A 12,452-nucleotide genomic window follows, 5' to 3' on the forward strand; every position below is an offset into this window, starting at 1 on the left:
GAGTATAGGCAATTTTTCACAATCACATATTCCATTTTCCCATAGTATTCCTATTCCTTGCCACTAATTTGGTGTTTGGTGTTTGTTTTTTTTTGTCAGAGAGCCAGCTCCATGGCTTTCCATGCCCTCCTGTCGTCTATCTGCTTGGAGAGCTCCTATTCACACCACTCAGGCAGGCCCTTCTTTACAGGATTCCTTGGCTTCCATGGACACCACTATGATTTCCAATCAGGCTGTGTAAACATCCCCTTTAGTAACTTGTGTTTTGGCCAGAAGTCCCAAACCGACATTCTAGAGCCTATGTACTTTGTTTGCCCAATGCACTATTTTGAAAGCACTATTTTGGGGTTAGATGACAACATTGAAAGAATGAAAATATCACACCAAACCCCCCCCCCCCAAACTCAGTAATATATCTGGCATTCTTGAAAAATAGAAGATGGGCATCCCTGGGCCCACATTCCCATGTGGGAGCAGCTGCCTGGAGCGAGCAGGGTGCTCCGTGTCTGTTTTTACCCCAACTCACTCCGTTTAACCAGCATAGCTCAGTGGACAAATACAGGGTTGTATGTTTACAAGTTGTCCCTCAGGCCCTACAGGCAGGGCCTAGTGCATCCCAGCCTCTAGTACAGTGCCAAGCACATAGTAGGTGTGCACTATGTGTTCTGAATTGAATGCCCCACACTCCCCAGTGCCATCCTGTACATCTGGGCGCTCCACTCACACAGCCTTTGTGTTCCTGGATGTACCGTGCGCATCCCCCAAAGCTTGGTTCCTTACACCTGTCCTCATTCCCTCTGCTTAAAGTGCCCACTGCACTTGGTTACCTCATCTGTCCCATCTCAGCTCAAATGTCACTTTCTCTGGAACCTTCCCCAGCCCTTCAGGTTAAATCACATCCCACTGTAATACACTTGCAGAGCTTTTTCTTCATTGGCTTTTTCTTCATTCTAGGCTTTTTCTTCATTGGTTAGTTAGCATATACTTGTGTGGTTGCTTAATGTCTGCTTGCCCCACTCAACTCTAAGCTCCCCGATGGCAGGACCCGTGTCTGTGTCCTCACTGTGGACTCCACCAGGCCCTGCTGGTGCAGGATGCTTAGGAAACCTTCAAGGTGAATGAGTGCAAGAATGAATGAAGGAATGCTTCCCAGAAATAGGCCTTAAGGAAAGTAGAAGCCAGAATGGATGTCTGTTTTAACCTGTGGAGCATTGTGGCATGCCTGCCTCACTCTAACCTTTCTGGAAGACTTTGATTTCAGTATACATTTGTCTTGTCTGAGATTATGACTGTCCTAAGGGCAGAGGTCTTTTGTTCATTTTTTTTTTAAATCTTCTGCAGCTAACACAGCGAACCGCATCTAATACAGCATTCCGAAAAACATGTATTGAGTGATCAAACTAATCAACATAGATTTCACTTTTAAGAAAAGAATGGTAGCTTCTCTACTTATTAACTTAGTCATTGCACTCTTTCATTACCTCAAATCGGGCTCTATTCTGGAGCAAAAGTGTATCAACCGTGGCCGCCACAAATGATCCCAATGGTGGTTGTGACACCCTATTAGCTCTGACCATCAAGTGTCTGTTGGTCTACGGCCTATTTGCTGAGTTCTCGAGACGTTTTACAAGCATCATTAACCTTATCATGTCCAACAATGGCAAAGTAAGAAAAGCATGGAATGTGCAATTGGGAAGACTTATGATCATGATAAAACTTAAAAGGAAACAGTTTTACAGGATTATGTACCTATTGGGTGTTTGTGGAATACTTAACTCCAGATAAATTTGGTTTTATTTAACAGGGAAAGTGTCTTATCCACATGGGAGTTAAAACTGCAGCTTCGTAGAAGGTTCTGAGCTCACACATGTCTCATCAATGAGCCAGGGCACATAATTAATTGACCAAAAGGCTCACTGGGATTAATTAGCAGCCCTATATGAAGAGCTTGGTTCAGACTTGGAGCACGGAGGATGGTGTTCTAGAATGGCTAGATCCTGTGTTCACAATTCTGTCACTGCAGGAGGGATCTCATTGCTTGGCTGGTGAAATAGTTGGGGCTCTTGGCGACTCTGTGGGCCAACGCGGGCACATGTGCGTCCAGCTGCTGCCGGCAGAGGGCAGCAATACGCTGCGCATGTTCAATTTGCATCTCAGATTAGCAAACCCCTGAGGATTTACAAAGAAAGAAAGTGGGTGTCCCAGGATCACCCTAATTTCTTTTCTCTGGGTGTCAACCCTGGTCCGAGTAATTGCAAACACAGCCCTTTTACATTATGTTGGACTTTGGCTCATCTGAAACACTGAAATGAATACACAACTAGGAGCTGCCATCACAGACAGGAAGTAACTTTAATTAAATATTGTGAAAGTTGAAAAGTTTTTACAGCTTGAATTTTTGCAAAAAAAAAAAATTATAACAATCTCTACAGTAGTTAGGTTCTCTAACAATTGAACTGTACAGTGTGTGTCTATTCAAAAAGTTGGATAAGAAGGTGAAAGGTTAGTAGATTGAGAGATGACTTCGTTAAGCTGTATTCTAGCACAATGTGAGGCCAGGGTGTGTTTTGCAATCCAGTCATCCAGAAGCTACATTTTTCCCCCCAAACTGAAATCTTAATTCTCCATTTCGTTTTCTTCTTAAAGCCATATTCTGTATTTAGGGGAACATCGTTTACTTGTAAATTTTATGTAGAAGAAAGAGGGTCTGAGGGTCAGAACGTCTTTTCATCTAATCAGTATAAATAGAGGCAACAAAAACACAAATTATGCATATTTTAAAGGCTCTTTGGACTTTCAAGAAAAGTTCTAACCACTACACATGGCCGACAGGTGGGTGGCGTTTGTTGTCAGGGTCTGAGCCAGACACCTCCCGGCTGATGGGTCCTTCACAAACAATTAAGGGGCTCACCAGACAAAATATGGCTTTAAATTGTACACATCTTCAGGCCAGCGCTTACCACACGAATTCAGACCACCTTTCTGAGTACCGAGAAGCAATGCGTCCACCTTGCTTACATTTTCCAGTTTTTTTATTATTATTAATCATCATTAGTTCTCACCATGAAAAATCAGCTTTCCTTCCCTCCCTTCCCTCCCGAAACTCCCCTCCCCCACCCACCCTAACCCATAAAAATCGCACTCTGACAGTCTAGTGAAAACCATTGCAAAATCCATATGGGGGCATGCACAGTTGCAGCATTGTTGTAAATTTCTTGCTCTACTAGAAAAAGTTACATTGTCTTAAGGTAACAAAACAGTTCTTTTGTGCTTTTCCACGTCTTTTTTTTCATTTTTCTTTTTTTTTTCTTAGAATGTTAGTGATGACTGACAGTTCTGGTGCAGTTACAATGTACAAGTGAAATGAATATGATTTGCATTGTTAAGGCATCCAATCTGCTGGTTTATATTTATGTGAAAGACAGAGGAAATATACAAGCAGACTTAAGAAAGAAAGTATGTTCACTGAATTCTATGAAGTTTCTCCCCTGAAATTTAATGCAAAAAATGCGTCACTCCAGAGGGAGAGATTCCATGCATATTAATAGAGTAAAACAGCATTAGGTTTTTTTTGTGTTTTTTTTTGTAAGCTTCCAAAGCAAAGGATACATTTTTTTTAAATCTACAAACTAAAAGCTACAAGAATAATGTGCTACTATTTTTTTTTGCCATATATTGGAAAAAACTTTTTAACTTACAAATAATACAAAAATAGACAATGGCTTTTGGATGGAAATAAAAAATATTGAAGCATGGCTTAAAACAATACTAAAAATAACTATAAATGAAATGTTTAAAAATCACATTGAAACAGCTAATACAACTGTAGGTGACCAAACAAATACGCACTTTTCACATAGCAAACATACACAATAAAATAAACTGGGGGTGGGAGGAAAAGATAGAAGGGGAAAGCAATGTACAAATTCCAAAGATAAATACATTATTTATATGGATATTTTACAAAATCCCCTTTAAAACAAAAAGCCTTTTAATTAATTTTGCAAGTATGTGCAAGCTAAAGGTAGTGAGCTTTTTTTTTTCGTTTGCAAAATATGCAGTAAAATCTTTTTGTGATATTGAAAAACTGTCTTAAGACATTAAAATGTATAAATAGAACAACAACTTTGGCAAAAAATCACAAAAAATCTACAGTATTTATAACTACATACAAAAACACAACAGCAAAGAAAAAAATATCAGGCAAATGCATCCTCAGAGCTTTGCTGCATCTTTGCTATTAATTCTTATTTTTAAGAACACTTCCCAGATAATGAGAGCAAAAATTCCCATAAAACAGAAAACTATGTTGGGGAGGTTTCAACCTTCTTCTCCTTTCTCCCAGTTTCCTTTTACTCTTAATTCCAAAGCACTGAACCTATCCTTTTCATCAATTATGTTACAAATGTCAAGGTCGACTGATCGAGCACTATCTCCAATGCGAAATCAGAAATACCTGCCATCTTGCTTTTGTCAGCTTTTGGAGGACGGGTATGAAGTCAGCATTTAGGATGAGTAAACTTTAAACTTGTAAATGGCGGAGTGGAAGTGGGATTTGGCTTGATAACTGGAGGGCGTACGGTGGAATTCTGTGCCTGGACCCTGTTCCATGAAGTGTCAAAGGAGATTCTCACACAGCAGTGTGCCACCAAGCTCTCAAGAGGCCATCGGCTTCAGAAGAAGTTGACATAATAAAAAGGGAGAATGATATCAGGTTTAAATATGCAGTTTTAACAATCTGTCTAGAGGCACTGGATTTTTGAGTAGAAGGGAAAAATGTGATCACTTCACATCACTTTTAACTTTCCAGGCTGCATTTATTTACACAGTTACTTAAGACAACAATACAAAAGAGATGAATAAGCTTGCACTGCTAAGGGATGGCATGTTAAGTTAGATATGGAAAATGCACTGTCTGAGCTAACTACCATTTTGATATGCTTTAAGGCGCAAAAGCCGACCCTTAGTTTTCTAAAAAATCTAACTGGCATTCCTATTCTGTCCCATACAAGCTTTTTTTTTTTATTTTATTTTTAACTTTTTTGTAAATATCACCACTTCATTCTTCCTTTACACAGCTTTAAAAACATCATAAATTAAAACATGGAGTCTTATTTATAGTGTCCCTTGTATACAGCTTTACGGTTTATAAAAGACAAATGACTGCAGAGTTAAGCTTAAAAAAAAAAAGAAAGAAAGAACGAAAGAAAAAGTGGATTTGCTTTTCTTAACACAGAATAAATATATCCCCCAAACACTTGGGAGGTACGCTTTGACCAATACCCTGCACTGGCAGATCCCTTCCAATTTCAGTATTTGCAAGGTCGGTGATATTTTTTGTTTAAAAATCTGCAGTTATTGTGATTCCTCTTAAAAAGGCCTGAGTTAAAAGTTCCGCTCTGGGACTTGTATCAGATTACTCTCTGTAGCAGAATCCAACCTCTTCATTAATAAAATTCTTCAAGGCAATTCTTTCACATGGGAGGAACAATCATGCCAGATATCGCTGTGGAAGGAGAAGACAAAAGTCAATGGTTTTGCATCAAAACTTCTCACTGAGGGAAAAAGGAAAAAAAAGATGGGAAAGAAAAAGAAAACACCCACACACCACTATGTTGGTTGACTATTAGACACACATGTGCTCTCATCTTCCATGGAATGAGTTTTTGTATAAAATATACATGTACTTTAGTAAAATGATAATATATCAGCCTGTGTATATGTCTTTAACAGAACCAAAGATCCTAAACATCCCTCCAAATCTGATTTCAATTTTAAAACATAACTGGAAAGTTGCATAGTTTGAATACCACTGGGAAAGTTGCAGCACCCAACCTTGCAAAACAGTGAGAATTTTCAATTTGTCACTCTTTTTATTTTTCTCCCTCTCCTCTTCACTTTCAAAATATAAAATGAAAACTGGTCTAGCCCAACTGCCAGCACTTTCTACAAAACACTATGGCTCTTTCTGTGTTCTCTTTCAGTTTGAAGACTGATTCCCAGAGTGGCAATCTGAGCGTCTTCGTTTCAGTCCTTGTGCCCTTGGAGAAGGAAATGCCAGCTATAGCAGGTCTTGTTCACGGGGCACATAAAGATTTGAGAAAGTATGGATAAGGAGAAGGCAGGTTTGCATGAAACTCCAGCATGTCTTCTACACCACTGTTTCGCTCAGGCTTCTGGAAAGGTCTGAACCTGTCCCTAGAAAATTGTAGCCTGGGAAAGCTGGGATGAGATCCTGGGAAAAGGGAAGGCTGTTTGAGTCATCAAAACTCTTTCAAAGCGTTCAGAGTCGGGAGGCTGCACACAGTGGTATTTAGAAGAGCATGGAACCCGGAAGACAGGCCTTCTACCTCTTGGCTTTCCTGCTTACTGAGTTATGTCCCCTGGAGGTAGTTTCTTGTCTCCTGAACCTCTGCCTCCTCAGCTAGAAAATGCAGTTAATCAGTATTTGCAAATGCCGTGATATTGTTAGTGTTGTTGAAGATTTAAGTAAAATAACATATGTGTGATGGTTGGCCTGGGTTCAGCTCCTAGGAAAGACCTAACAGAGATTAGCTGCTACTATTTCTAACCCATCCCTTCTGTGGCTAAAATAGCTGTGTGACCTTGTGTTAATTGTTTAACTTCTCTGGGCTGTTTCCTCTTATATGAAATAGGCACCATGCCATACAAAACACTTCACATGATGGGTGTGAGGAATAAAAGGATGTCTATATGACAATTGAAACAGTGTGGCAACTTTAAAATATGTCAAGATGAGAGCAATGCTTACATGAGAAGCAAGAGGCAGCCATCTTTGGCGCCAAGTGATGGCTTAGCATCCTGTCAGGCAGAGAGAGAAAGTCATTGCTTTCTTTTCATTGGCAATTCTAAATTTAAAATAATGTTCTTGTCAGTGTTGACTGCATCTAGGAAGTGGCCCTTTTCAATTCCCAAATCTCATGTCTTTAAGAATGTGCCATTTAAAAAAAAAAAAATCAAACCCCAACTAAGACAAACCCTGCAGTAGACACAGGGAGGGTAGGCCAGGCTCTGAGCCCTGCGGCTCCCACACCCTTTCTGCTTCCCCTCCCCCACCCGACATTTTAGATTCAATTAAAAAAAAAGTATTTTGCCAAACACTTTTTCCGTTAATTTTTAAACCCATCTGTATTCACAAGGAAATTTAATCCACATGTTTCTGATTCATTTACACGTAAATCATCCAAATGTTGTTTTGCAAGAGCCCTTTGCAGTCCAAAAGCTCCTGGAGCCTTTTTCTTAAGCCCTCAAAAGCCATTTTTCTTAGAAACAGGAAGTGTCTCTTGCCAAATGCAGACCAACTTAAACCCCCAAAGATTTGGGATCAGTTGGAAACGCAGTCCCCCTAAGATTCAAGTGAGCCCTCGGTTTAACTGAAACAGGGAGCTCGGTATTGCAATCCAAGCCTTAACTTGAGAATTCAAGGTGCTGTAGCTCCAAAGGCAGGCGGGGCAGGAGGTCTTTGCATTGTGACAGCTCTGGAGGCTCCATGTCCCTAGGGATATTTTCACTCAGGCTGCAGAGAGGTCCAGTCACCCTTATTAAAGGCAGGCCTTTTTGTGGGAGTTCTGAGCCTCTGGCAAAAGAAGCAAGTCTCCTTTTGGCTTCCACCAAAATTTACTGCGTGCCTGGCAGGAAAGGGCAGTGCCCTATAGGATAGCCAGAGAATCAAGCAGTGTCAACAGGGTGCAAAGCAAAATAGAAAACTGACCAACTTCCCACCAATTTGGTCAGTGGGCTCAAGCCAACATTTATCAGTTGGGGCCTGAAAACATTTCCTTTGGATGTCCAGAATTAAAACAAAACAAAAAAATCTAAACAGTGTTTTGGTACCTGACATAATGTGTTAAATTCAACCTGTAACACATAAAGAGTTAAAGTAAAGTAAAGCTAACAGATACGCTAGTGCTAGTCCTCGCTAACAGCTCTTCTTTCTTAATCTTCTTCCAGGGGTTGTAAACTCCAGCACCCGGAGAGCCCAGGCTGGGGACGAAGTGCCCTCCCTGAGTAAGGATGGAGGTGACTCTGCCAAGGGCATGTCTTCTGTAGGGTGGGCATGGAGTCAGCGCCCAGCAAATGCTGCTGTACAGGAATACCTGCTTACAGCCACCAGGTCTTCTGAATTACGTCACGACAAGGTCAGGATGTGGATTTTTGAAAAAGTGAAATAGCCTTGTTTATACAAGTTAGCAAATAATTAAGATTAAAAACAAACCAACCACCTTCAGCCCCCTGAAAGTATCTAGGGGGTGGCTCTGGTCTGCCCACACTTCCCTACTTTTCCCTGTGGCTGGCCCCCAGACTTCTCTGAGAGTCTAATGGAAGCCGTGGAACCTCTCTCCAGAAGAAGACCCATAGGTACCTACACCCAGAATTTTACATATTACACCAGGGGGTTACAGCTCCCTAAGTCTCACCTGCAACTTCCTAACCTCCAGATGCAGAACGCTTAGTGATTAGTTTATTTGGGGAAAAGATTACCGTTTGTGGCCTCTGAGCTTAAGCACCTCTAAAGAGGCCTTTCCATAAACCAACGGCCCTGCAGGGCTGTGGGGAAGCTCCCAGAGTTGCTGGGAGCTGTTTTTCTAGTATCTGTGCTGCAATCCTCAAGATTACTTATGTGGGTGAGAGGGATGGGTGTTTGAAGCTTGGAATGCTCCAGAAATGCCGCTGGCACATTGACTTGCCCAAGTGGGGCCCATGAAGATTTCCATGAGGACACGGTACTCTCAAACAGCAACATGTGCCAAGACACCACAAGACCGAGGGGGTTCTGCCTCCTTCCCTGGCAGCTGGGTGACCACCTTCTCTGACAGAAGCTCGGAAAACTATTGGTTGGAAAGGCAGTGCTTTTTTCAGTATGGTTTTCCACATTTTGGTAAGAACAAGACAAAAATGGAAAGTTGTGCAGAGCTGGGGGACTTGGGAGCGACCGGGTGGAAGGTGGTCTTCCTTGAACCCACACATGAGTAAGAATGATGAGCTAACCAGGAACAAACCGGGGCCAGATCCTGCTCTATTGGACCAGATTTGTTACCGGACTGCATGATGTCCAGAGTCGGGTGGGGCTGGCCAGCCTCGCTTCAACAAAGTGGGGAAAGAAAAAAATCAGTATGTGGGTACACTTTTTGTGAAATCAGTCCGGCCTTTTGTTTTTAATTTTTCATTGCAGAGACTGTCTAAGACATGGTTAGGGTTAAAAATCACTGCACTGGGGCAAGTTCCAATGGCATGGTGACAGCCTGCTTGGGGTTGACTCTCTCTTGATTAATGAAGTCCTCTGAGACCTGAAATTGCGCAGACTCCCTGCTCCAGGGGGCGTTGGCTTTAGGGGAAGAGAGAGGTTGTCTCCGTGACAATGAGCCTGCTAGGTGACTCAAGTCCTTGACTCAGAAAACAGACCCACTTGGGGAGTCTAGAATCAGGATTTATCAATGACTATGTTGAGAAAAATGAAAGAAAATGTCTCTGCATTTTTCTCTTTAAATCAGAAACGCAGCTTCATTTTTCAAAGATTTTCATGGGCTGTTCATTGAACATAACATTTGGAAAAGGGTTCTGTGAGCAAAGAAATTGAGAAAACTAAATGGAATTGTTTCTTTTTTTTTTTCTTTTTTTTGGTTCAACTGCAGGATGTTCGGGGCCTTTAACAAACGTAGGGGCATCACGGATCTCCAAGACAGCGGTTCAGTGAGCACCACTTTCTAGATTTGTTTGACCACCACATTTTCATTTTTTTAACAGAACATCTTTTGCGACTCCAGAAGTGCTTAGAGTTGCTTTGTCTTAAAAAAAAAAAAAAATTCTCAGAATTTTTGGTAAATTGTCAAAGGTTTTGCCTCTCTGGGAGAGAAAGGCAGCTGGAATCACAGTAGAAACTGTGAATTATAAAATACATGTAAAGAATGAGCTTATGACCTTCAAGTAAGAACGTCCTTGTTTCACCTTGTTTCTGCTGTTTGGCACCTGTGTGCCAGGATGCGAAGGGTACCGGGTACTGCACATGCCTCTTGGGCTCAGGTTAACCTTAATCCTTCTCCTTAAAACGCCCCTTCCCCCATCTCCCTGAGCCCAAATCCTACTTGCTCTTCATCCAAGGCCCAGTTCAAAGGCAACCGTCTCCATGAGGCCCTCCTGAATTCTCCCTAATTTTTCCCCTCTGAACTGCCGCAGCTGGGTGCTCAGCTTCTCCCAGACAGACCTGCCTTCTTTACTGTGGTGTTGTGTTTTTCCTAATACAGGGAACGTTTTTAAGGTCAGGATTTTATAGTCTTCAGGGGCCTAGCCCAATGGCTTGACTCTAGCATGGCCATATGGCACACACAGGGTTTTACATGGAGTCAGGCTGCCTGGGCTTTAGCCCCAGGCTCCCGCTGCTTGCTAGCTCCATAACTCTGGATGCGTTATGGCTGTTAAGTGTCAGTTTGTGCATATAGGAAATGGGGACAATAAACTGCCTACATCAGAGGGTGGATGGGAGATTGAGATAATGCAGAAGCCAGGCTGGGAACAAGCCCTCCCATGTTGGTGCCTATGATAATCCTCATCACCGTCATGTGAGATGACAGTGCTGCTTTCTTGGGGAACAATGGGGAACGCAGTCACTAGAGGAGGCTAAGAAAGGTGTGTTTGGGATAAGGTCTTTAAGGACTTGGCTTTAAAAACAAAGCAAAACAAAATAAGGTACAATTAGCGGAGTGGTAGTCAGAGGTAATAGACCTTTAAAACACTTAAACAGGCTAAATGTGTCACCTCTAATCTTGTTTACATGGTCAATTTGCTTAACCAACTCTTCCTTTGTCACTTGTCCTGTCTTAATGATCACAGTGCTGAACTAGGGGAGTCTAAATGAGGTAGGTGTTACTGTAACAATGGAAAGGAGAAGGAGGAATAAAACACTGCAGAGCTTCTTACCCCAATTTTATAACCCACCTATGTCCTTTTTTATAGAACAGATGAAGTTTAGAAAGAGAAAAGTAATTCTTCAGTTACAGGTCTAGGAGCCCACTGTCAGACTGTCACTTTTCTCAGGGGAGACCCAAGGCCCCCGGCAGGAGCTTCCTGGAAATAATGATGCAGCCCATTTAAGGCTGCTGGGGTCGTGTGCAGAGAGGAAAGGAGCCCTTCTGGGCACACGGGCCCTGCCTGGTGAGTGTCCTGGTTGGGAGTGGAGCGGGCCGGGGGCAGGAAGAAGGATGGCTTTAAAAAAGATGGTGTTCAGTTCATTTGACTAATTTCTCTCCTCAGACCTCCTCCACTGCCAGCCCTAAAGAATGGGGACGTTTGGGACATGCCAGTATTGGGGAAACAAAAACGACCGGAAAGAATCTCCTGGACACAGGCTCACTCAGAAGGAAAGGGCAGTGACGACCACAATAGCACAGCCAGACAAAACGTGTTCCTGAGTGGGCCCTCAAACCCTCCCCGCTGTTCCACTGCGTATTAGAAATGTGATGGAGGGCTGGAGACTCGCAGGTAATCAGAAGCGGGCGACAGTCTCTGTACTTTAGGCACCTGTACACACTTGCGTTAGAAACGCCCTCAGGGTGACAGGTGCACAAACTTTGTAGGTGTCCCTGTATTGAAGCCATTTTGTCATTGCTTAAACAAACACACAAATGCACACACACTCCTTACGTCACCAGATGTTCCAAAATTGGGGCCTAGTCCCTGTTTTCAGACCCTTCGTGCTCCCTCCTTGGTCTGCATGGCACGGAAAGACACGCAGCCCCACTTAAAGGGCTGCCCACTTAAGCCATGTTGCCTGGTGATACAGCTGCTGACTTTCCAAGAGCCATGGGCCTTCTTTTCTTCCCAAACATCACCCCTCAGCTGTGGATGACACCTCAGTATACCGTGTTCCTGACAGCAAATCTATGGTTAACAAAGGTGGTGATAAAATATAGCGGATTTCTGCTTTCCATATGTTTTATCCTTATTTAAACCCATTATAAGTTGTGTTCACTTAAGCATTACATGTCTAGTTTGCTGGGGGTGTACTGGGAGTGACAAAGCATTATTTTTAGCTGATAAAGAGTGGAACTTGCATGAATGGGTGGCTCCCTTTTGTGGGGCTGGGCACTTCCTCTCATGAATAACATTGCCTGAAATGTCACTCCACAGTCAGCGGACCTTCCTCTTCCCTCTCAGAAGAGGGGTTTGCCAGGGTAGTTTGCCATGGGCGTGCTGGGCAGCGCTGCCGGCAGGTTTCTGGGGAACGTTTTGCCTAGCCCTTCTGGAGTCCAAAAGGCATAGTGATAAAGAGCTCAGGTCCTGGACTCACACGGTGTGGATTCAGTTCAGGCTCCATCATTGGTAGCTGTATGACCTTAAACAAATTGGGCCTTAATTTCCCCATCTATACAATGGCAATAATCCTGACTTCACAGGGTTTTCAGGAAAATTGATGTAAGTTTACATTAATGTAAAGC

The 12,452-nt window shown here is 42.7% G+C and overlaps 1 protein-coding gene across 8 annotated transcripts in view; it reads right to left on the reverse strand.

Annotated features, from left to right (window-relative positions):
• Positions 1–3,311: 3,311 nt before the first annotated feature.
• The window catches only part of EBF1 (EBF transcription factor 1), a 382,398-nt gene continuing 373,257 nt past the window's right edge, over positions 3,312–12,452 (reverse strand). For 6 of the 8 annotated variants that reach the window (XM_081034775.1, XM_081034776.1, XM_081034771.1 and 3 more), the window contains one exon: positions 3,312–5,506. In XM_081034775.1, coding sequence (XP_080890901.1) covers positions 5,475–5,506 — 32 coding nt within the window. In that variant the 3' untranslated portion in view covers positions 3,312–5,474. The remainder of the gene's footprint in view (positions 5,507–12,452) is intronic. The other 2 variants (XM_081034770.1, XM_081034769.1) reach the window with 1 other exon arrangement.

This window comes from Rhinolophus hipposideros (assembly GCF_964194185.1).
Source record: "Rhinolophus hipposideros genome assembly, chromosome: 23".
Taxonomy (NCBI): domain Eukaryota; kingdom Metazoa; phylum Chordata; class Mammalia; order Chiroptera; family Rhinolophidae; genus Rhinolophus; species Rhinolophus hipposideros.